General features: G+C 38.4%; 1 protein-coding gene across 4 annotated transcripts in view; it reads right to left on the bottom strand.

The window, feature by feature from the left end:
- jupb (junction plakoglobin b) overlaps positions 1 to 21,627 on the bottom strand; it is a 176,738-nt gene that overhangs the window by 23,774 nt on the left and 131,337 nt on the right. For all 4 annotated transcript variants that reach the window (XM_073931440.1, XM_073931441.1, XM_002665476.8 and 1 more), the window contains 4 exons: positions 20,757 to 20,958; positions 17,714 to 17,858; positions 13,685 to 13,788; positions 7,423 to 7,761 (listed from right to left, as the gene is read on the bottom strand). In XM_073931440.1, coding sequence (XP_073787541.1) covers positions 7,423 to 7,761; positions 13,685 to 13,788; positions 17,714 to 17,858; positions 20,757 to 20,958 — 790 coding nt within the window. The remainder of the gene's footprint in view (positions 1 to 7,422; positions 7,762 to 13,684; positions 13,789 to 17,713; positions 17,859 to 20,756; positions 20,959 to 21,627) is intronic.

Raw genomic sequence — 21,627 nt, 5'->3', positions numbered from 1 at the left:
TAAACTAAAGTTTTAAGGTACAGTATTTCAAATAAAGAAGTGCATGGACCTGAAATAGACTTGCATCAGTAGTCGAATTTATTTTTACACACAACAACATCAGAAAACACAATCTCAACAGCTTAATAATGCTCCTTCCACCTTATTAATAATTTCCCTGGAGTTGGACACATTGTTCTGATGAATAAATTAATATCTGACAGCATTTCAACAATGGCGACGGAAGTGAAAACCCGAAACGTGACGCTACTCTCAATACAAGTCAAGCCTGCTATATCAGCCAATTCACCCTAAACAGAAACAAACCACTAATCAATGCGGATGCTTATATTTCTGAGTCGCCAGCTTGATTTTGTTAGGGATCTCTGCATGGAGACGGCGAATGGAAATAAAAGCCTGGCATCCTTCTGGATCGATACACACATGCTGAAAAGATCACACACACAGGTTTGCGCTTGAACGCTCTGATACGATTAAGCGTGAGATCATGCGTGCCTGGAGCTCGTGCCCACAGAGAGACACAATCAGATCCTGCCCACCACAAATCAGAGAGCCGAGGACAGACAATTACATCCAGCACGACCTTCCGCATTCACACAGGCTTCAAGGGCTTCCACTGACACCAGGCAAAAAACAAATAGCGCCACTGACGAGTCACACACACCGCATGTTTATTTTAGAAGAGCGTGGACGGTTTTTATTTTTATAATGCCTGAAAACTGAGAATAATCTTTGATCCGTAAACAGTCGTCTGCGACAATCACTGGAAAAATGCTGGATTCCACACAATCAAACATGAAGGAATGAAGTTGCCTTACTAGTTTTTGCAAATATAAGTGGATTGAACATCAAACAATTAAGTTGTCCCAATGAAATCTCAAGAATTTTTTTGTTTCAGCTCATTTTTAAAAAATTGTTTGCAAGGTTATAATAGTTGTGCATTTTTCATTACATTTAGTTTTTATTTCGGTTTGGCTTTTTGTCTTTAAATTCAGTTTGAATTAGTTTTTAGAGCAAGATTTACTCATTTTTATTAGTTTCCATGTTTTGAAATCGCTTAGTTTTCGTTTTTATTTCTGTCAGTTAAAACACCATGATCTGAAAAGTTTCTCACAATTACGTTTTGCAACCTAACTGAAGCATGATTCAGTTATTTAAATTTCATTATGACTTTCTATGATGAAATAAACTTACGTTTCTCGCCAGATGCTCTCATTTAAGCCCTTGGTTTTACCTATGCTGCAGAAGTTTAGTTCAGTCACAGCAAATCAAATCTTCTCAAATCTAATCCCAGTGTACTGTTCTAATAACTGAATAACTCAGGAAATTTGTTTATTGGAAGTCCAAGAGGGGTATCAGGCATGTCAAAAACTTTTTGTGCATAAGTGGATATTGTGCTTACTGGAGACACAAATTGTTTGAAATGATTCAGTTTGATTTGATGAATTAGTTCAACCTTTTTTTTTTAGAAGATCCGGTTGAAAAGAATGATTCATTCGCGATCGCGATTACTAATACAGAAATGAAACCTATTACTGGACACAAATGTGATAAATTAATACTTTTAAATGTCTGCTCGAGTCGAATTTAATATTGTCACTGCGTTATTTTTATGTCCAGTCGTTGCTATTTTCACGGGAGCAACAACGAGGATGACTTACTTCTAATACTTCTAGATGAGATTTACTTCTAAAATTTATTAAATACATTTACAAAGACAAAAACAAAGAACGTTATTGTTCTTTATTGTATTATATTAATAACGTTACTGTATAATTTTAGTTTCAGGTTTTTTTATATGTACACAATACAGTGTCAGTTACTTCTAGTTCTTTTAAAAAATCTCATTTTTACTTTATTTCAGTTAACGAAAATGCTTTTTAATTCTAGTTTATGTTTTTTTTTGTTCGTTTTCATTAACTATAATAATTTTGGTAGTTTGAACAAGAAACAAAATGTCTACTGGCTGGGAATGACCTTTTTACAGTGTCTGATATAACGATAATGTTGTTTTCGTGTGTTTACGTTGATGAATATTACCAATTACGATCTTATTGCCACATTATATCGTTATGACAACATAATATTGTTGCCTTCAGTGGTTTCCTGAAGATAAATAACCAAAAAATAATGCAACTGGAATAACTACAGCAGTCGCCAACGTCGACCTCATATGAAGTATAGGATCGTGATGACATATGATGACGTGTGCAGGTGTTGTAGTGCTGTGCCATTTCTTGGGGGTAAATTTTGAAGCCCTTCCCCATCACAATCTGAAGGGGTACAAAAACAGAATTGGGATTGGGCCTTAGACTTTGTGCTTAGATCTTTAAAATAGAGGGTACAGTATTTCAGTTAGAGGTAGCATTATGAATATGAGGTGGGTTGATAACTACTATAGGTACTATAGGTTATGCAAGCAAGATTAGATATAACATACAGATGTACTTACAATGGATATATTATACAGATTAAATGTGGTTATAGATATATGTACAGTACACAGAAAAACTGTGAGCATGTTTTACAGATGGATATGATTAGATCAATGTGATTAAATCAATAATTGTGCAGTCAAGGTGTAAAAATGTCCCCCTTGTGCTTTGTAGTAGTTCAAATGTACTAAACTTAACAAATATACTAGTGTCATCAGCAATGTTAAGTGAAAATCAATGACTTTTGGTCACATTGTGTGTCAACAACATTATCAATAGTCCTTTTAAATATTTTTATTAATCATTCACTCAACCTTCATGCCAATACATGTGTTTTTTCTTTAATTATCCACTAATTATCCTCCCCAATCTCCCTTCGCCCCTGGCATCCTGGAACAAAAATCTGCTGTTTTCAGTCAATGTATGGCAGTGAATTTTCTTGCATACGATCCTCGAGGGCTTTTTTTTTATTGTTTCATCTTGTGTCCTCAACATTTGACTGAAGCCCCAGCGGAGAGCAGGAGAGCAGCTCAATGGCTGAAATAAAGCAGCAAATCAGCTTAACGCCAGAGGAGAGTCTCAGCGTTCCTCCATATCAAAACCTCAGCAGCACATCTGACCTTTACATTTAAACACGGAGACGACTTTCAAACCCGCAGCCATTCAGACACACACAGACATAAAAACACTTGGGCTGTCACTACACTCCAGCTTTTAATCGAATTAATTACACTATGTTGCCAATAATTCGCAAATTAACCGCTTGTGAAATTAAACTGAGAAACGACTCCCCAGTTGTGTTGGCATTATGTTAAAATTAACAGGATTTATAACTCATTTGAATAAAAAATTAATCTAAACTTGGTATAGAGATAATATAGAGCATTTATTGCAGTTTCAGAATAGTTTAGTAATCAACCATAGATATATACACTAGATATCGCATATGGTCCCTGAGCATGCATCAATAGTGCTGCCATATTTGTACAGTGCTCCTGGGACAAAAGTCATTCAACAGCACTAGACTCAAGACTGAAGCCAATGTGAAGATGCTGGACTTTAGCACTGTGTGCGGGTATGGTAATGAGCAAACAAAGAAAACAAAGCACAAAGGCAGAACATTTCATAGGTAAGATTTAGTTTTTTATGTTTTTGTATGTTACAAACTTTTGTGCTTAACAAGTATTGATAATAATACAGTCACTACTACAATACTGCAACTTCTTTCTTTGAAACTTGTATTATTGTCGGCTAAGTGAATGAGTCGTTCATAAAGGGGATTCATTCCCAAACTAATCGCTCCCTCCGTTAGAATTAGAGGTGACAGCAGGAGAGAGGGTGTGTTTCAGGACATGAATTAGATCAAATTTAACAGTGAGGGAGGATGATACATTTACATACATACAAACACACACTCTTTGTTAGCAATGCCCATGCAGTCACTTATCCATTGATGTAGAAAAGTGATGTAAAATTAAAATTTTGGTAAATTAAAACAATACTTGCATACTGACCACCGAAAAAATCTGCCAATCATAGATATATGTACAGTTGAAGTCAGAATTATTAGCCCCCTTTGAATTTTTTTCTTCCTTTTTAAATATTTTTCAACTGATGTTTAACAGAGCAAAGAAATTTTCACAGTATGTCTGATAATATTTTTTCTTATGGAGAAAGTCTTATTTGTTCTTTTTCGGCTAGAATAAAAGCAGTTTTCAAATTTTTCAACACTATTTTAGGGACAATATTATTAGCCCCTTTAAGCTATATTTTTTATCGATACAGAACAAGCCATCGTTATACAATAACTTGCCTAATTACCCTAATCTGCCTAGTTAACCTAATTAACCTAGTTAAACCTTATAAATGTCCCTTTAAGCTGTATAGAAGTGTCTTGAAAAATATCTAGTCAAATATTATTTACTGTCATCATGGCAAAGATTAAATAAATCAATTATTAGAAATGAGTTATTAAAACTATTGTTTAGAAATGTGTTGAAAAAAATCTGCTCTCCATTAAACAGAAATTGGGGAAAAATAAACAGGCGATCTAATAATGTAGGGGGACTAATAATTCTGACTTCAACTGTATATATGTGTATATATCTCTGGCTTTGGATGGCCACAGTCCTCCACTGCACCATGATCCCACATTCATTTCAAAAGTGCGCTACCCTGTACTAAAATGGCAGCAAATGTTGACTCATTCTTTCCCATAGAGCACAGATTTACCTGTGATTTCAGGCATTTGTCTGCGATTTCTCAAAACCTGTCGTCAAGTCAAAAACGGGGCTGAAATTATCCAGTCTGAACTCTGCATTAGAAAATCATTTTTCACAATTTTACTATTTTTACTGTATTTTTGATTACATATATGCAGCATTGGTAAGTAAAACAGGCTTCATTTAAAGGAACACTGCACCTTTTTTTAAATAAACTTAACCCAGAGTTAAAAAAAAAATAATAATAAATAAATTTTTGAATTCATGTTAGCTTAGCTTAGCATAAATCATTGAATCGGATTAGACCATTAGCAACAAACAAAAAAAAATGACACAAAAGTTTAGATAATTGTCCTATTTAAAGCTTGACTCTTTAATAGTTACATAATAAGCCAGAAAATAGGTCGATATGTCCACTTTACTCTCATTCCAGCGTAATAATCAAGGAACTTTGCTGCTATACCATTTTAAAGAAGTTTTCTGGTTGAATCTTGCTAATTAGCACTACACCATATTGGAAAAAATCGGTAACACTTTATTTTGATGGTCTATTTGAGTATTAGTAGGCTGTATGGCTAATATCTGCTGATAATGCTCCTTCAACAGACATTATAAGAAACTTTGCAAGTACACGTCAACTTACACTAACCCTAACCCCAACCTAACAGTCTACTTATAATCTAATGAGAATTAGTTGCAATGTAACTTACCTTCAACAAACGGAATAAAGTGACCAAAAAATCGGATAAAACGATTTTTTATTTTTCTGCGATAAATATTAGGATATAAATACAAATTTACAAGACAGATTAAATAGCTCTTTTTGACCCTTTTTTTCCCCTTGTGCTTTGTATCAGTGCAAATGTACTAATACAAAATATGTACATATTATTTTACATATCTGAACAGTATTCAGGTACAAAAATGTTATAATCTCACTGCAAAAATCGCTTTTCTCCTTTTGGTTTGTCTCGATTTAGTTCAAATATGTGAACAAATTCTTAGATCAAGTAAAAATATCGTTTTATTTTCACCTTCAGAAGAAATGAGTCAAAATAAATATTTCTTCCTTTAAAGGGTCACGAAACACCAAAACACATTTTTTGAGCTGTTGACAGTTGTATATGTGTCCCACACTGCTAAAAACACTATTAGGACACCTATATTTCACTAAAAAGTGTAAATTGGTTGTTTTTGCGTTATTTCAAGCAAATTCGTACTTCCGGTTTGAAACGAATTTTTGAAGCTGCGTCACGGTCATGACATAATAGCGTGTATTCCAGCGTGCAGACTGGACGTCTGTGCCAGAGTGTGTCTTATTACGTCTTACAGTGTGATGCATTAATGCATGAGTAAAGCTTGGTTCAAACCAATCAGCGCGCTCTATTGTGCAACTTTATTAATATTCATTACTGTCATAGTGTTTAGACGACAGAGACGCCACGTTGTGTTGGCAAAACAAGCGTGAAGAGTTGCTTTTATAGTTTGCTGCTGTTAAGTTTTGTTTTCATTTTCTCTCTGTGAGAACTCATCTGGAGTCATGTGTGGATTAACAGTGTACGCGACGCTCGACAACAATAACTTACGTGTCTAAGGAGAAACATTGTTTACCTGAGAGCTGTTCTCATCTGCAAACGCTGAGATCCGGATTCGCTTGTAGCCTCCTCTTAATAAAGACGCGGCTCTAGTTGCTGGTGATTGTTCTGTCTCTACAGATTTGGTAAGTGAGCGACCAGTGCTCTTTGTTTATTCAGTTTGTTCGTATCGAACAAACTATTGCACCGAGTGTAAACATGTTAGCACTACAATTAAACTTTAACCTCGTGTAGGATTTTCACCGCATTTTGTGACCGGAATAACACACGCGGCTTTCTGAGGCTACCTGCCGAGTGCATCTAAGTTTCCAGGAAATGCGGAGGGTTTTTTTTTCTCTCATTCGCCGTGCGGTATCAAACATTGCATGAAAAATACACGCTTACAGCAGTTCCGCGAATCAAATATCCCGTTTGTCGCGAGGGACATGAATGAATTCCCTGAATGAAAGAGCCAAACTGCAGTTAAAGTCCACCATTTAATAATTTGGCAAATAATTCGACTACAGATGTCCATGTAAACACAGTCACTTTGTCCCCTGTGTGTGTGTGTGTGTATTTTGACTCTGAAACTCAGCGTTCCCAAATAGACACTCCCACACCATGCCTCTTTTCTTCCTCCGACACTCCGCCCTAAACAGAGCTGGACACGCCCACTTTTCTGACTTTTTCCAAAGGTGTGAAAAAACCCTGCTGAAACGAGGGGGTTTCATTGCCCTTTAAAGCAAGCAGAATTATCTGCCAGTGGTAAGTAAAATAATCTTGTTTTTGCTTTGAAATGTAATTATTTGGACTAGAAACAAGACAAAAATGCATTTTTTGCATCGATTCTGTACAAATAATACAATAAATCTTTGTTACACCTCCAATCATCCTACTTTTTTGTGCTTAAATGTTCTAAACTCCCTTCAAATGCTCAGTCACAGGGCTTAAATACACATGCAAGTGATAAACTTTCACTCTATTATGGTTAAACTAGCAGTGACTCAACAATCCTCATGCGTTCTGCGGCTCTTGATCGACTATATTTCAGACTCAACACTGAATTTGTGACTGTTGCAGATGCGCACATTGTGATATTAATGCTGAAACAATATATTGCACAGCCTTATTGCTAATCTCGTACATTTCACCACTGATATAAATCATTTTAATGAGTTGATAAAAACGTACCTTCACCACAGGCCAGTAGTGCGGCTGACCCAGGAGTTTAGTGATGGCGGGGATGCCGTAATGCAGCCGCACTGCATTCTGGGCCAGCTCAGCATCAGGATGGCGGCTGGTGAGGTGTCTCAGGGCACAGACTGCGGGTTCGGCTACATCCTCCTTCTCTCCGGCTCGGAGCACAGCGTGAATGAGCGCCTCCACGCCGCCGCTCTGCGTGACCAGGGCCTTGTTGCGGGCGTTGTTGCAGGTGAGGTTTGACAGGATGCCAGTGGCGCAGGTCAGCATGTTGACATCATCAGAGCCCAGCTGACTCACTAAGATCTGCAGCAGACCGTCCAGACCTTCCTGAACACAAATAAAGCCAGAAGAGCTCAGATACGGTCGATGAGAATGTATAACATTTCCATGTGGAATACTTGATTCTGATTGGTGAAGAATACGCAGCGCTTAGCATAAATGAGTACACCCCCTTTTGGAAAATGAATATTTATATCTATTTCTCAGTGAACGAAGCCTTTTCAAAAGACTGTTATAACAAGTTTAATATTCATCTTCATCTTAAATCCTTGAACATTCTTAATATTTAGATTCTATGTATCTATGTATATTTATATGTATTTATCCAGTTAAACTCTGCTGTTATTTTGAGATTTTCGCCTGTATTTTGCCTACCCAAATTTAAAAGCTTCCCAAATCCACATGCAGAGGTGTAAGTACTAAAATTTGGTGTAATTTTAAAGAAAACCCTTTGAATTTTCATTAAACACAATTGAAAGTGTTTAAAATATCTGTATTTGTTGTCTGTGTTATTATAAACATCTAAAAAAAGAGGCGCTTTTTTTTTTTATGAACTCAAATTTGAAAGTGTACCTTTTAGGTTCTGTGTGGTCTAGCGTGCTGTAATATATTTTGGTGGTTCCTGCACATGTCTGTAATCATAGGAAAAAATAAAAATATCTCTACTATAATCTATGCAAAAGTTATTGTATTCCAACTGATGAGAGGTGCTGTACAAGCCACAGGGAGCGATCATTGTTTACATATTTCACTATTCTTTTGTTTGATCAAACATAATTCACTGTGTATGGACCTTGTCAGACATATAAAATGATTACTTATGCACATCACCTCAAAAACAGAGGAGAATGGCCCTGAAGCGCACAGCATAAGGTAAGAGATGACAGCTGTCTGTGCTATCCGGGGCTGCTTATTGATCCTAAATGTATTGTTTTCACTTCTGCACCATGGAAACACCATGATTCATTCGGCAACTGTTTGATATGTGAATATAACTCAGTAAAAAGAAAGCTAAAACCGTATGAGCACCGGGAAGAGCTTTCATTTGAGCTATAACTTGTACATGTGTCATATGAAAAATATGAAAATGAACCAATGTAAAATACCCAGCTCGGGTATCCAAAATACTGTGTATTTAAGTGTAAATAACTTTTGCACAGTAGCATAAAAACCAAAGTGATGCATATGTGCATGAAATAGATTCTACACTTTCAAACTAAGCCACTTAAGGGGGTCTGGTGCAATGCTAGTCCTTTAAATCTAAAAGCATTATATCATCTTTGCATCAAAAAAAAAAACAAAAAAAAAAACTATGTACCGCTTGTTTGAGGTGTTTCTAATGGCCCTAACAGCACACAAGTGTTAACTGAATAACTATATTATCTCTAAATCACATCTGCAAAGAAAGAAAGAAAGAAAGAAAGAAAGAAAGAAAGAAAGAAAGAAAGAAAGAAAGAAAGAAAGAAAGAAAGAAAGAAAGAAAGAAAGAAAGAAAGAAAACCAAACCTACTAAAAAAAAGTACTTTTACTTTCACAATCAGGCGCTGTATGATGCTATTAAAAATCACACCCTAAAATATCACATCATGATGACAAAATTAAATTTAAGCACATTAATTTGTGATAATAAAGTCCCATACCGGGAGAACTAAAGAGAGCTTTTAGCACCAAAATGATGATGGGAAAAAGGTATTGGACACACAACATTTATCACATCTCCAGGGGAGTGAAAACAGGCTGAAAACGTCACCTGTCCTCTCCAATTTGGCTGGTTGGCAGATGTTAACTTTTAACACCTCTTGTGACTTGTTACTGAAACAGTGAGTATTTTAAAGGGCTCCAATTCTGGCCTTTTTACAAGATGTAAAACAAATCTTTAGTGTCTCCAGAAAGCATCTGTAAAATTTCAGGTCAAAATACCCATCAGAGCATGTATTATACCCTGCTGAGAATGTCAATTATTGGGTAGTTGAAGCTGTTTTGGCCCCTGTGTTTTTAAATGCAAATGAGCAGGTTATCCCCGCCCACTCAAAGTAGGTTTCCCCTGCCCTCTCCTCAGATGTCAGGACAGACCCGGAAAAAGTCAGAAAGCAACTCTGACACAATAAAGCAGAGTACCACAGTCACAAACACAGGAACTCCTGTGATTGAAGCTTCCTCGTTTATAGTTGTGAATGTGCACACTGTGCAGATGTGCTTATTCCAGCGGTTATTACGTACGCTAATTACATGGCTCAAAAGGTTGAGTTCAAAATGTTATATAAAAATACAAAATGTGCCATTTACTGCTTCATGAGATGCAATTTGGACAGATCTTTTAATCCCAGTTTCTTTGCAAATCCTGTCTAATAGACAAGATAGTACGTATTAATAGTGAGACATGTTAATACACACCTATCAATCAATATAGATGTGTGGGGAAAACTGCTACGTCATGCTGCGATGGGCATGGAAATTGTGGACTTTGGATATTTGATATTTTAAAGAAGAGACTAGAGTTGGGCGATGTTGACTAATTTGGCATCGTACGATGTCTGATGTGAAACATCAAGATGGTCATCATGTGAAAACTCAGTGAGGGGGTAGAGAGGGTGCGCGAGACGTATCGGAAGAGCGAGGAGGGATCTGGAGGGTGAGAAGGGTGCTCAACTTATTTAGGGACGCACGATTTCCGGGAGATTATCACTCATCCTGCAAATTCATAGAGACTCCCAGAACTTCCGCGAGACTTGGGATGTCTGAATATCACGTTTAACAACTATAGTGAGACGCGATCCAGTGGTACATCCATGATGAACTGTTCAATGTGCACTGGGATTAGGAGATATACCTACACACATTTCTGTCCAAACAGCTTTCAAACATTGCATTTGCATGAAAGGTGCAGTTTAATGTTCACAAACTGACCCCATTCACTTTCATTACAGCTGTTTTAAAGAGAAAAAGGATCAAATGAAAATCATTTTTAATAGTGAGGTACTAGAAATCAAGCCAAGGGCACCGCTGATTGACTTTAACTTGTGCTGAATGTGAAATCCTGCTTTAAAATTCACCTTTTCATGTATCAGACATGATCAGTGACAAAAACAGTGCAAAAGATTCCCGTAAAAAACATGACATTTCCAAAATCAGTCATCTGCTAATTATCACAAATGAAACACATGATTGGAAGAGGAGACGCCTGAGATAAGAAGCAAATGAAAGAGGAAAGGCGGTGAAAGAAGGAGATAAGAGTGTGTGAAGGATTAAACAGGCAAAAAAAGACGAACAGACTCTGAGTGACGGATACATACATACATTTACATTCCAGACACTTTCCCTGAGAGAAGAAGGGGCCGCGTCTGTTAATAGTTGTGTTTTTGTTCCCTGAATTTAATAATAAGGACAAAAATGATAACCTGTTTATCGTTAATTGTGCCTTTTCTGGGCCAGTGAATTGTGATGAGGAACAAACTGTGAGGAACAATTAGAAAAAACCACGAGTCGCCTGCGTTATGAAAGCAGTCAGGAAGTACAGAAGAACATTGGACTACATGAAAGCTGTCGGCTGGCTTTTAAGCTTTGTCTGGACTGAAATACTTTGAGGCATTTGCATATTTAATAACCGAATGCGTGTTATAAAAATAAATGCTATTGTTATTGCATTAAGAGCCAAATATTCTAATTATTTGTTTCACAAAGACATTTCACACTTAAGCCAGGCTTTCGATTGACTGATTTTTTCTTTAGAATAATTGAAGAGATTTTCACTTATTAAGTAAATTGTTTATTTATATATATATATATATATATATATATATATATATATATATATATATATATATATATATATATATATACACACACATACTTACCGGCCACTTTATTAGGTACACCTGTGCAACTGCTTGTTAATGCACATTTCTAATCAGCCAATCACATGGCAGCAACTCAATGTATTTAGACATGTAGACATGGTCAAGATGATCTGCTGCAAAACGAGCATCAGAATGGGGAACAAAGGTGATTTACGTGACTTGTTTGATGGTGTCAGAAGGGCTGGTCTGAGTATTTCAGAAACTGTTGATCTACTGGAAGTTTCACGCACAACCATCTCTAGGGTTTACAGAGAATGGTCTGAAAAAGAGAAAATATTCAGTGAGAGGCAGTTCTGTGGGCGCAAATGCCTTGTTGATGCCAGAGGTTAGAGGAGAATGGCCAGACTGGTTCCAGCTGATAGAAAGGCAACGCACAACACGTCCAACTAGAGATCTGCATGGGACAAAATTTTTAATCCCGCTCCCGTCTGCTTGCGCCAGGTTTAAGTCCGAACCCGACCGCTCACGCTTATATTCAGCATTTGTTGTCCTGCTGTCCGACCTACCACGACCGTTCTCGCTTGGGGGGGGGGGGGGGGGGGGGGTTTGGATCCAGAAAGCCTACAACAAGCTGTCTGTTTTAACACACACACATAAACACACTGCACCAAGCAAGCGACGCACAGCATCACGCTCTCTCACTCATTCACACATACACATACACATAGACAGCACCAAACAAGCGACACACAACATCACGCTCTCTCTCATTCACACACAGACATACGCGTACTCGCTCGCTCGAGAGTCGGAAGCAATATTGTTAGACCGCCCGCAAATTACACCAGAGTTACCGACCGCTCCCGCGATTTATTTACACATTTATTCCCGTGCCGCAACAAATCTGGTCGGGTTCACTTGGATGCCCTTCCAGCCGCTTCCTGTCAGCTAAGAACAGGAAACTGAGGCTACAATTCGCACAGGCCCACCAAAATTAGACTTTAGAAGATTGGAAAAACCTGCTGGTCTGATGAGTCTCGATTTCTGCTACAACATTAGGATTGTAGGGTCAGAATTTGGAGTCAACAACATAAAAGCATGGACCCATACTGCCTTGTTTCAATGGTTCAGGCTGGTGGTGGTGGTGTAATGGTGTGGGGGATATTTTCCTGCCACACTTTGGGCCCATTAGTGCCAATTGAGCATCGTGTCAACACCACAGCCTACCTGAGTATTGTTGCAGACCATGTCCATCCCTTTATGACCACAGTGTACCCATCTTCTGATGGCTACTTCCAGCAGGATAACGCGCCAAGCGTGAATCAATTCCGACTGGTTTCTTGAACATGACAATACGTTCACTGTACTCAAATGGCCTCCACAATCACCAGAACTCGATCCAATAGAGTGCCTTTGGGATGTGGTGGAACGGAAGAGTCGCATCATGGATGTGCAGCCGACAAATCAGCAACAACTGCGTGATGCTATCATGTCAATATGGACCAAAATCTAAGGAATATTTCCAGTATCTTGTTGAATCGATGCCACGAAGGATTAAGGCAGTTCAGAAGGCAAAAGGGGGTCTACTAAGGTGTACCTAATAAAGTGGCCGGTGAGTATATATAATACTCTTAATGCTTTTGCAGGGATTGACAAGGTGTTGATAAAAAGGTTTGGCCGTTTGTGTTTCTTGGCGGATGCAAGGATGTTGCTAGGATGCCTGGGAGGTTGCTAGGCAGATGCTAAGGTGCTCTGGGTGGTTGCTTGGGCATTTCTAGGATATCGCTCATTATGGGTGGCTGTCAGATGGTGCTTAGCGGTTGCTAGGAATTTACTTGCCATTGCTAAGCATGTGTTCTCTGGATTGTTTCTCTGGCATTGATAAGCAGTTACTAGGGCGCTTTGTGCGGTTGCACACAATTCCACAACATATGGCTTTCAGTATAAATCTGTGGGATTTTTCACCTGCTCCATCATCCACCGGACCAAAAAATCCAATTGCTCTGCAAAGTAAAAGCAGCTCTGCTCAATAAGCCACACGATTTGAGGTATCATTCGTATTGAGTCATTCAGCACAGGATGAGAGATTAGAACAAATCTCAAACCCTAAGCATGAGGAATAACAGCGAGCAGCGAGCAAACACACGGTCGGCAGAGTGGAAAAGCTCATTTACCTGCTTGGTTGCAGCGTCAGAGAGATTCCTCAGGGTCCACAGGCAGTTCTGTGTTAGCCGCTGACTCGAACCTGTGAGATGTTGGCCGAGGGCCTGCATACCTCCTGCCAAATGGAGAGAAAGAGGTTTAGAGTCCATATTTATCGGACTAAGCCACAGGAAAAAAACAAGAAAAGGAAGAAAGAACAAAACTATCCAGCTACACAAGCCGCTCTATAAAGAAGGCTGTATTTCTCCATGGATTAGCCATTGTCTGCCAAGGGGAGAGAAATGTCTTTTGGAGTCTGTGCAGATAAACTAAAAGCCACATGGCTTAGGAAGATAAAAAGAGGGAAGGAGATTAGGAGACATCCTTGAAAACTGCCTCTCATCCTGCGTTGTAACTACCCGATCCTCAGTGCTTTCTCAAGTCGAGCGTCGAGACATATGGACGAGGACATGGTCATGCCATAACTGTAAAGACTTTTATTGGATCGGCACTGGCAGGCGAGATAAGGCGAGATATTTGAGTCCCGTAACCTTTGTCAGTGTGTATCTAAGTGTTAATTCGCTGAAAGGTCAGCATTAATAAAGTTACATCCATACAGCGATGGCACTGACAGCTGGAGATAAAGATGGGTTTTAGCATAAATTGCACTTTTAATATTTTTTTTAATTAGTTTTAAATCTAGTTGAGTTCAGAGGCTGAATCATACACTCATACCTGTCAACCCTCTCGTTTCTCCCGGGATTCTCCCGTATTTTACAGTTCTATCCCGCTATCATCCTGTAAAGGTATTTCGCCTGTATTTTAAGTCTGAACAGCCGAGCCTTCCTATACGCAACCCATACCTCCGAACCACCAGGGGTCGCCCCATGTTCAAAAACGTGAGTCTTCTGTGCTTTCGCTTTGTTTAGGAATGAAAACACTTTTAAATAAATATTAAAAACGGCGTGATTCCATTTCCTTTTGATTACAGGTGCCGTCACCCATCCGATACAATCCTCAAAACATTCATATAATGGTGCATGACGGTCAGCTGACGTGCTTCATAGTGATAAACAGATGCTGTTTCCCAAACGGATTCTGTACACGCGATTTGAAGCGGAGAGAAAGTCTGGCTTTCGGGTGCGTGTTTAAACAGACATACACACATTATTAATAATAATAACATATAAGGATGTCGATCTCGGTGTTTTTTATTTTCCCAAACACAACTAATTTTGTCTTAAATAAGCATAAAATGTTTTTAAAGCAGTCAAATGCTATCATTATAATGTGTGTGCATTTTTAAAGTGACACCTTTTTGTTTATTGTAATAAAAAAATCTTAATAAATGCGAGATTCATTCGTTGCTCTTAATCAGAATGTGTAAGTTATACAGTGGAGAAACGACTAATGAGATTTGACAGCTTGATTCTATTTCATTATAATAGCTATTCATTTTAATTAGCTGAATTGTTTGCTAATGTATTTGCTGCTAATGTTTATATTTATTTTTCTTTTGTTAATAATAATTGTAAAACATATCACTGACCATTTAACTGTTTATTTACAATAAAACAGCTCCAAATGAACATATTTAGTAATTTGGGGGGTTTTTTTAAGGGGAGGATCCCTTATTATGGTGGGCATATCCCTTATTTTCTTATCCCAATGTTGACAGGTACAGTATGTATACTGTATGCATCATGTGTTTTTAAGACTGTAGTGGCTTACACAAATGCTTCTGACATTTCAAGTCATTGGAATTGTAACATGTTGTTTGTTGTTTGCTCAAACTGCTTATTTAAAATAAGCCTAATTGTTTTATGATCAATCCACTTAAATTTGTAAGCACTAATAAGCTAACTTAATAACTTCATGTTGCCCCAAAACAAATCGATTGTGTGGAACCCAGCTTTTTTACAGTGTACTTATACCAGACATTTTTAGTATGTTTGATTTTATTTGTTCATCAGTCTTGAAATTAATAAAATACTGCTGACTACACTGTATTTTTGATTACATATGCGCTCAACGGCCACTTTATTAGGTACACCTTACTAGTACTAGGTTGGACCTCCTTTTGCCATCAGAACTGCTATAATCCTTCATGGCATAAATTCAACAAGGTGCTGGAAATATTCCTCTGAGATTTTGGTCCATATTGACATGTTGCTGCAGATTTGCACATCCATGATACGAATCTACCATTCCACCACATTCCAAAAGTGCTCTATTGGATTGAGGTCTGGTGACTGTGGAGGCCATTTGAGTACAGTGAACTCATTTTCGTGTTCAAGAAACCAGTCTGAGATGATTCACGTTTTTTGACATGGCGCATGATCTTGCTGGAAGTAGCCATCAGAAGATGGGTACACTGTGTTCATAAAGCGATGGATATGGTCAGCAACAAAACTCCTATGCTGTGGTGTTAACACGATGCTCAATGGATGCTAAAGGGCTCAAAGTGTGCCTAGAAAATATCCCCCACTCACCACCACCAGCCTGAACCGTTTATACAAGGCAGTATGGGTCCATGCTTTCATGTTGTTGATGCCAAAATCTGACCATACCATCTACATGTCGTATCAAAAATCGAGACTCATCAGACCAAGCAACGTTTTTCCAATCTTCTATAGTCCAATTTTGGTGAGTCTGTGCGAATTGTAGCCTGAGTTTCCTGTTTTTAGCTGACTGGAGTGGCACCTGCAGTAATCTTTTGCTGCTGTTGCCCATCTGCCTCAAGGTTGGATGTGTTGTGCGTTCAGAGATGCTTTTGATCACAAATTTGAGTTAATGAGCAGTTAAACAGGTGTACCTAATAAAGTGGCCGGTGAATGTATCCTTAGAGAACATTAAAAGACATTATAAAAACATTCAAGAAATTTCTGTCAAAACCTTCTAATAATTGGCAACATCAATCATAAGACAAACAAATGTAAAATCACCCCCACTAATCTCATACTGTATATACTGTATTGGATTTTTTGTCTTGTTTCTAGTCCAAATATCTACAAATCCTTAAATCAAGAAGCATTTTCTAGACAAGCAAAACATATTGTCTTGTTTTCAGAAATAATATGGCAAAATGAAGTGAGTTTTTCCTCAAATCAAGCTAAATAATCTGCCAATGGGGTAAGCAAAATAATCTTGTTTTTCGATTTGTGATAAGATTATTTTGCTTACCCCATTTTTTTATTTATTTTTTCCCTCTCCGCTGTCGCCACTGCCTCGCATGGTTCAGGATTGGTAGAGCTACGCATCGATGAATTTGCTCTTCAGTGTTTGAACTCTCAGTAATGATTAAATCACACTGAACTGAGCTAAACTGAACTGAACTTAAACACTAAAACCTGAACTACACTGTTCCAGTTACTATGACCATTTATGTGAAGCTGCTTTGACACAATCTACATTGTAAAAGCGCTATACAAATAAAGCTGAATTGAATTACCCCATTGGCAAATTATTTTGCTTGATTTGAGGAAAAACTCACTTCATTTTGCCATATTATTTCTGAAAACAAGACAATATGTTTTGCTTGTCTAGAAAATGCTTCTTGATTTAAGAACTTTTAGATATTTGGACTAGAAACAAGACAAAAAAATCTCGGTAAGAAAAGCATTTTTTGCAGTGTAGGCGGTTCATTCTGCTGTGGCGACCCCAAATTAATAAAGGGACTAAGCCGAAAAGAAAATGAATGAAAGAATAATCTCATATATAGATCTGCATCATGAATCATGAATGACTTGGAAAATTCTTAGAAATTCATACATCTAGAAAGGTGTGAGAAAAGATTTTAAAACATCTGAAGCGGACAAAATGAGATGGAGATTGCAACATTAGAAGAAAATTATACCGAAATGCCCAAGAGAACAGTGCACGGGAATGAAAATAAAGAGATAAGATAATAGTCCTTTAGGAACACTGCGAAAGTGAAAGAGAGTTAAAAGAGGAGCATAACACACACACACACACACACACACACACACACACACACACACACACACACACACACGCACACACACACACACACACACACACACACACACGCACACACTCACCAGAATCTACAATTGCCGGCTTGTTGCTTGGACAGACAGAAAGCACCTTCAGGACTCTACTGGTGGTCCAGAGGAGCTTCTCGTAGTTGTAGTTTCTCATAATGAATACCAAACATTCTGGTCCGCCATTAGCCAGGATGATCAACTGAGAGGAGACGAACACAACAAGGATATTGTTAGGGATGATTGGCAACTAAAATATTAGCTTAGGTGTGACGGTGGCGCAGTAGATAGCACGATCGCCTCACAGCAAGAAGGTCGCTGGTTCGAGCCCCTGCTAGGTCAGTTGGCATTTCTGTCTGAAATTTGCATGTTCTCCCCGTGTTGGCGTGGGTTTCCTCCAGGTGCTCCGGTTTACCCCACAGTCCAAACACATGCGCTATAGGTTAATTGGGTACGCTAAATTGATCGTAGAGTATGTGTGAATGCAAGAGTGTATGGGTATTTCCCAGTGTTGGGTTGCGGCTGGAAGGGCATCCGCTGCGTAAAACATGTGCTGGATAAGTTAAATAGCATAAATTGCACTTTTAATATTTTTTTAATTAGTTTTAAATCTAGTTGAGTTTAGAGGCTGAATCATATACTGTATGCATCATGTGTTTTTAAGACTGTAGTGGCTTCCACAAATGCTTCTGACATTTCGAGTCATTGGAATTGTAACATGTTGTTTGTTGTTTGCTCAAAATGCTTATTTAAAATGAACCTAAACAACACAATTATTAAGTTTTTTAAGGACAACTTAATTGTTTTATGATCAATCCACTTAAATTTGTAAGCACTAATAAGTTAACTTAATAACTTCATGTTGTCCCAAAACAAATCGATTGTGTGGATCCCAGCTTTTTTACAGTGGACTAATACCAGTCATTTTTAGTATGTTTGATTTTATTTGTTCATCAGTCTTGAAATTAATAAAATACTGCTGACTACACTGTATTTTTACATTATATATTATATATGCGCTCAACGGCCACTTTATTAGGTACACCTTACTAGTACTAGGTTGGACCTCCTTTTGCTATCAGAACTGCTTTAATCCTTCATGGCACAAATTCAACAAGGTGCTGGAAATATTCCTCTGAGATTTTGGTCCATATTGACATGTTGCTGCAGATTTGCACATCCATGATACGAATCTACCATTCCACCACATTCCAAAAGTGCTCTATTGGATTGAGATCTGGTGACTGTGGAGGCCATTTGAGTACAGTGAACTCATTGACGTGTTCAAGAAACCAGTCTGAGATGATTCACGTTTTGGATGATTCATGTGCTGGATAAGTTGGCGGTTCATTCCACAGTGGCAACCCCAGATTAATAAAGGGACTAAGCCGAAAAGAAAAGAAATGAATGAATGAATGAATGGATAAGTTCGCGGTTCATTCTGCTGTGGCGACCCCTGATTAATAAAGGGACTACAAAATTCAACTGTCTGCCATCGATTATTCCTTAAGTAACTCAACAGACAGTCAGTTATTCGGCTCATACTATGGTAGTCTCACCTAAAATCATTGTTGACAAACACATTTGTCAGGTTCTTGTCCTCAAAAAGCTCCAGTGTGTAGTAAGTAGATGTGTACACATCTCATCCAAAGCCTTTTGTTTTGTTTTGTTGTGATTTCTGACTGGCTATGAAGTAACTAAATCATTCAGCGTAATGATATGGAACTGTGATGTGGTCAAAACAACATCAAATTGACCTCGATGTCAAAAAATATGTCAAAAATGCTAATCGATTTGATGCCCAACACACAACTTTATATCTTTTTGACCACAAAAATAATGCCACATTAAGTTTGTATTAATCTGGAAGCTTCAGTTACACATTTGACACATTTTACACCAGTATTGTATCACTACAATTGTATCCCTACAGGGTGAGGCAGTGGCGCAGTAGGTAGTGCTGTCGCCTCACAGCAAGAAGGTCGCTGGTTCGAACCTCGGCTCAGTTGGCGTTTCTGTGTGGAGTTTGCATGTTCTGTGGAGTTCGCCTTCGCGTGGGTTTCCTCCGGGTGCTCCGGTTTCCCCCATAGTCCAAAGACATGCGGTACAGGTGAATTGGGTAGGCTAAATTGTCCGTAGTGTATGAGTGTGTGTGTGAGTGTGTGTGTGTGGATGTTTCCCAGGGATGGGTTGCTGCTGGCAGGGCATCCGCTGCGTAAAAACTTGCTGGATAAGTTGGCAGTTCATTAAGCTGTGGCGACCCCGGATTAATAAAGGGATAAAGCCGACAAGAAAATGAATGAATGAATGATTGTATCCCTACAATGAATGAATACTACCTAGATGTCAAAACAACATCAAATAGACATCCAACACTGGCATCAAAATTCACATAAAAAATGAACTACAGGACAGTTCTTTAATCCATTTTTAACATGTGTTTTATGCCAATGTTAGATGTCAGTTTGATGTCTAGGTTTTGACATCAAGGTAGTCAAATGACATTTAAATCAATCTGCATATTTGTTTTGTTTTTGACGTGTTTTTGATGGAGTTTTGGGCTGGAACTAACTTAGTTATGCATTTACACAAAATAGCGGCACACCTTAGAATGTTCAACAGCCAATTAAAATCCTCCTGTCAACCACCCATGTATTATCCGCTTGTTAAGTGTGACGTCACGCAAAGCGGCTTCCGGGTCCAAGCGCTCTATTCAACTGTATTGGGAGACTCATGAAATGGTAATAATAAACGTTTACAAAGCGATTTAATGCTTTCAAAAATCACGATCGCAATATATATGTCCATGCCTTATACCCAATGGCCAGAAAGTGATTATTTTTTTATAAATTGTTACATTTTTGGTATTTGATATGCAGCTAGCCCAGAGATTGTTGTGTACACTATGACTTTATATAAAATTAACTTTAATGTGTGATAGGAAATAAAACGTGATCATAAACGAATGATTTTTCCACTCAAATTAATGGACCCGGAAACAGTATTACATACGTCACAAACACATCACTACTTAACAAGCGGATAAACTGCAAACACAAAATAATATGAAGGAGATCAACTCTCAAATGCAAACCCTCACCTTGCTCTCCTGATTTCCATATGAAAGCAGCTGCAGGCAGTCTGTTGTGATGGCCAGGAACTTTGGGTTGGTCTTTTTCAGAAGGGGAACCATCCTTTGAAGTCCATCAGCCAAGCGCACCGCCATTTTGGCTCCCTCCTGGTGCAGTAGCAGGTTGTGTAACGTGGTGATGGCATAGAACAGCACAGACTCCATAGGTGAACTGGAGAAAGAACAGAACATTTCAAACATTTTGGTCAAACAGATTAGGAGGAATTAGATGGACTGTTTCGTAAAGCTATGGGTTAAAGGTCTTATTAAATTTAAAATAAAGATTTTTAGATCCTAGTATCAATATACACTAACCGGCCACTTTATTAGGTACACCTTTCTAGTACCAGGTTGGACCCTTTTTGCCTTCAGAACTGCCTTAATCCTTCGTGGTATAGATTCGACAAGGTACTGGAAATATTCCTCAGAGATTTTGCTCCATATTGATAGCAGTTGCTGCAGATTTGCACATCCATGATGCGATTCCCTTTCCACCACATCCCAAAGGTGCTCTATTGGATTAGGATTCTGGTGACTGTGGAGGCCATCTGAGTACAGTGAACTCACTGTCATGTTCAAGAAACCAGTCTGAGATGATTCACGCTTTACGACATGGCATGTTATCCTGCTGGCAGTAGCCATGTCAAGGATGGACATGGTCAGCCACAATCCTCAGGTAGGCTGTGGTGTTGATGCCAAGAAAATATCACCCAGACAATTACACCACCACCACCAGCCTGAACCATTGATACATGGCAGGATGGATCCATACTTTATGTTGTTGACGCCAAATTCTGACCCCACAATCCAAATGTCGGAGCAGAAATTGAGACTCATCAGA

The sequence above is a fragment of the Danio rerio genome, chromosome 19, assembly GCF_049306965.1.
Source record: "Danio rerio strain Tuebingen ecotype United States chromosome 19, GRCz12tu, whole genome shotgun sequence".
In the NCBI taxonomy this organism is placed as follows: Eukaryota; Metazoa; Chordata; class Actinopteri; order Cypriniformes; family Danionidae; genus Danio; species Danio rerio.
This window is presented reverse-complemented; position numbering and strand designations above follow the sequence as displayed.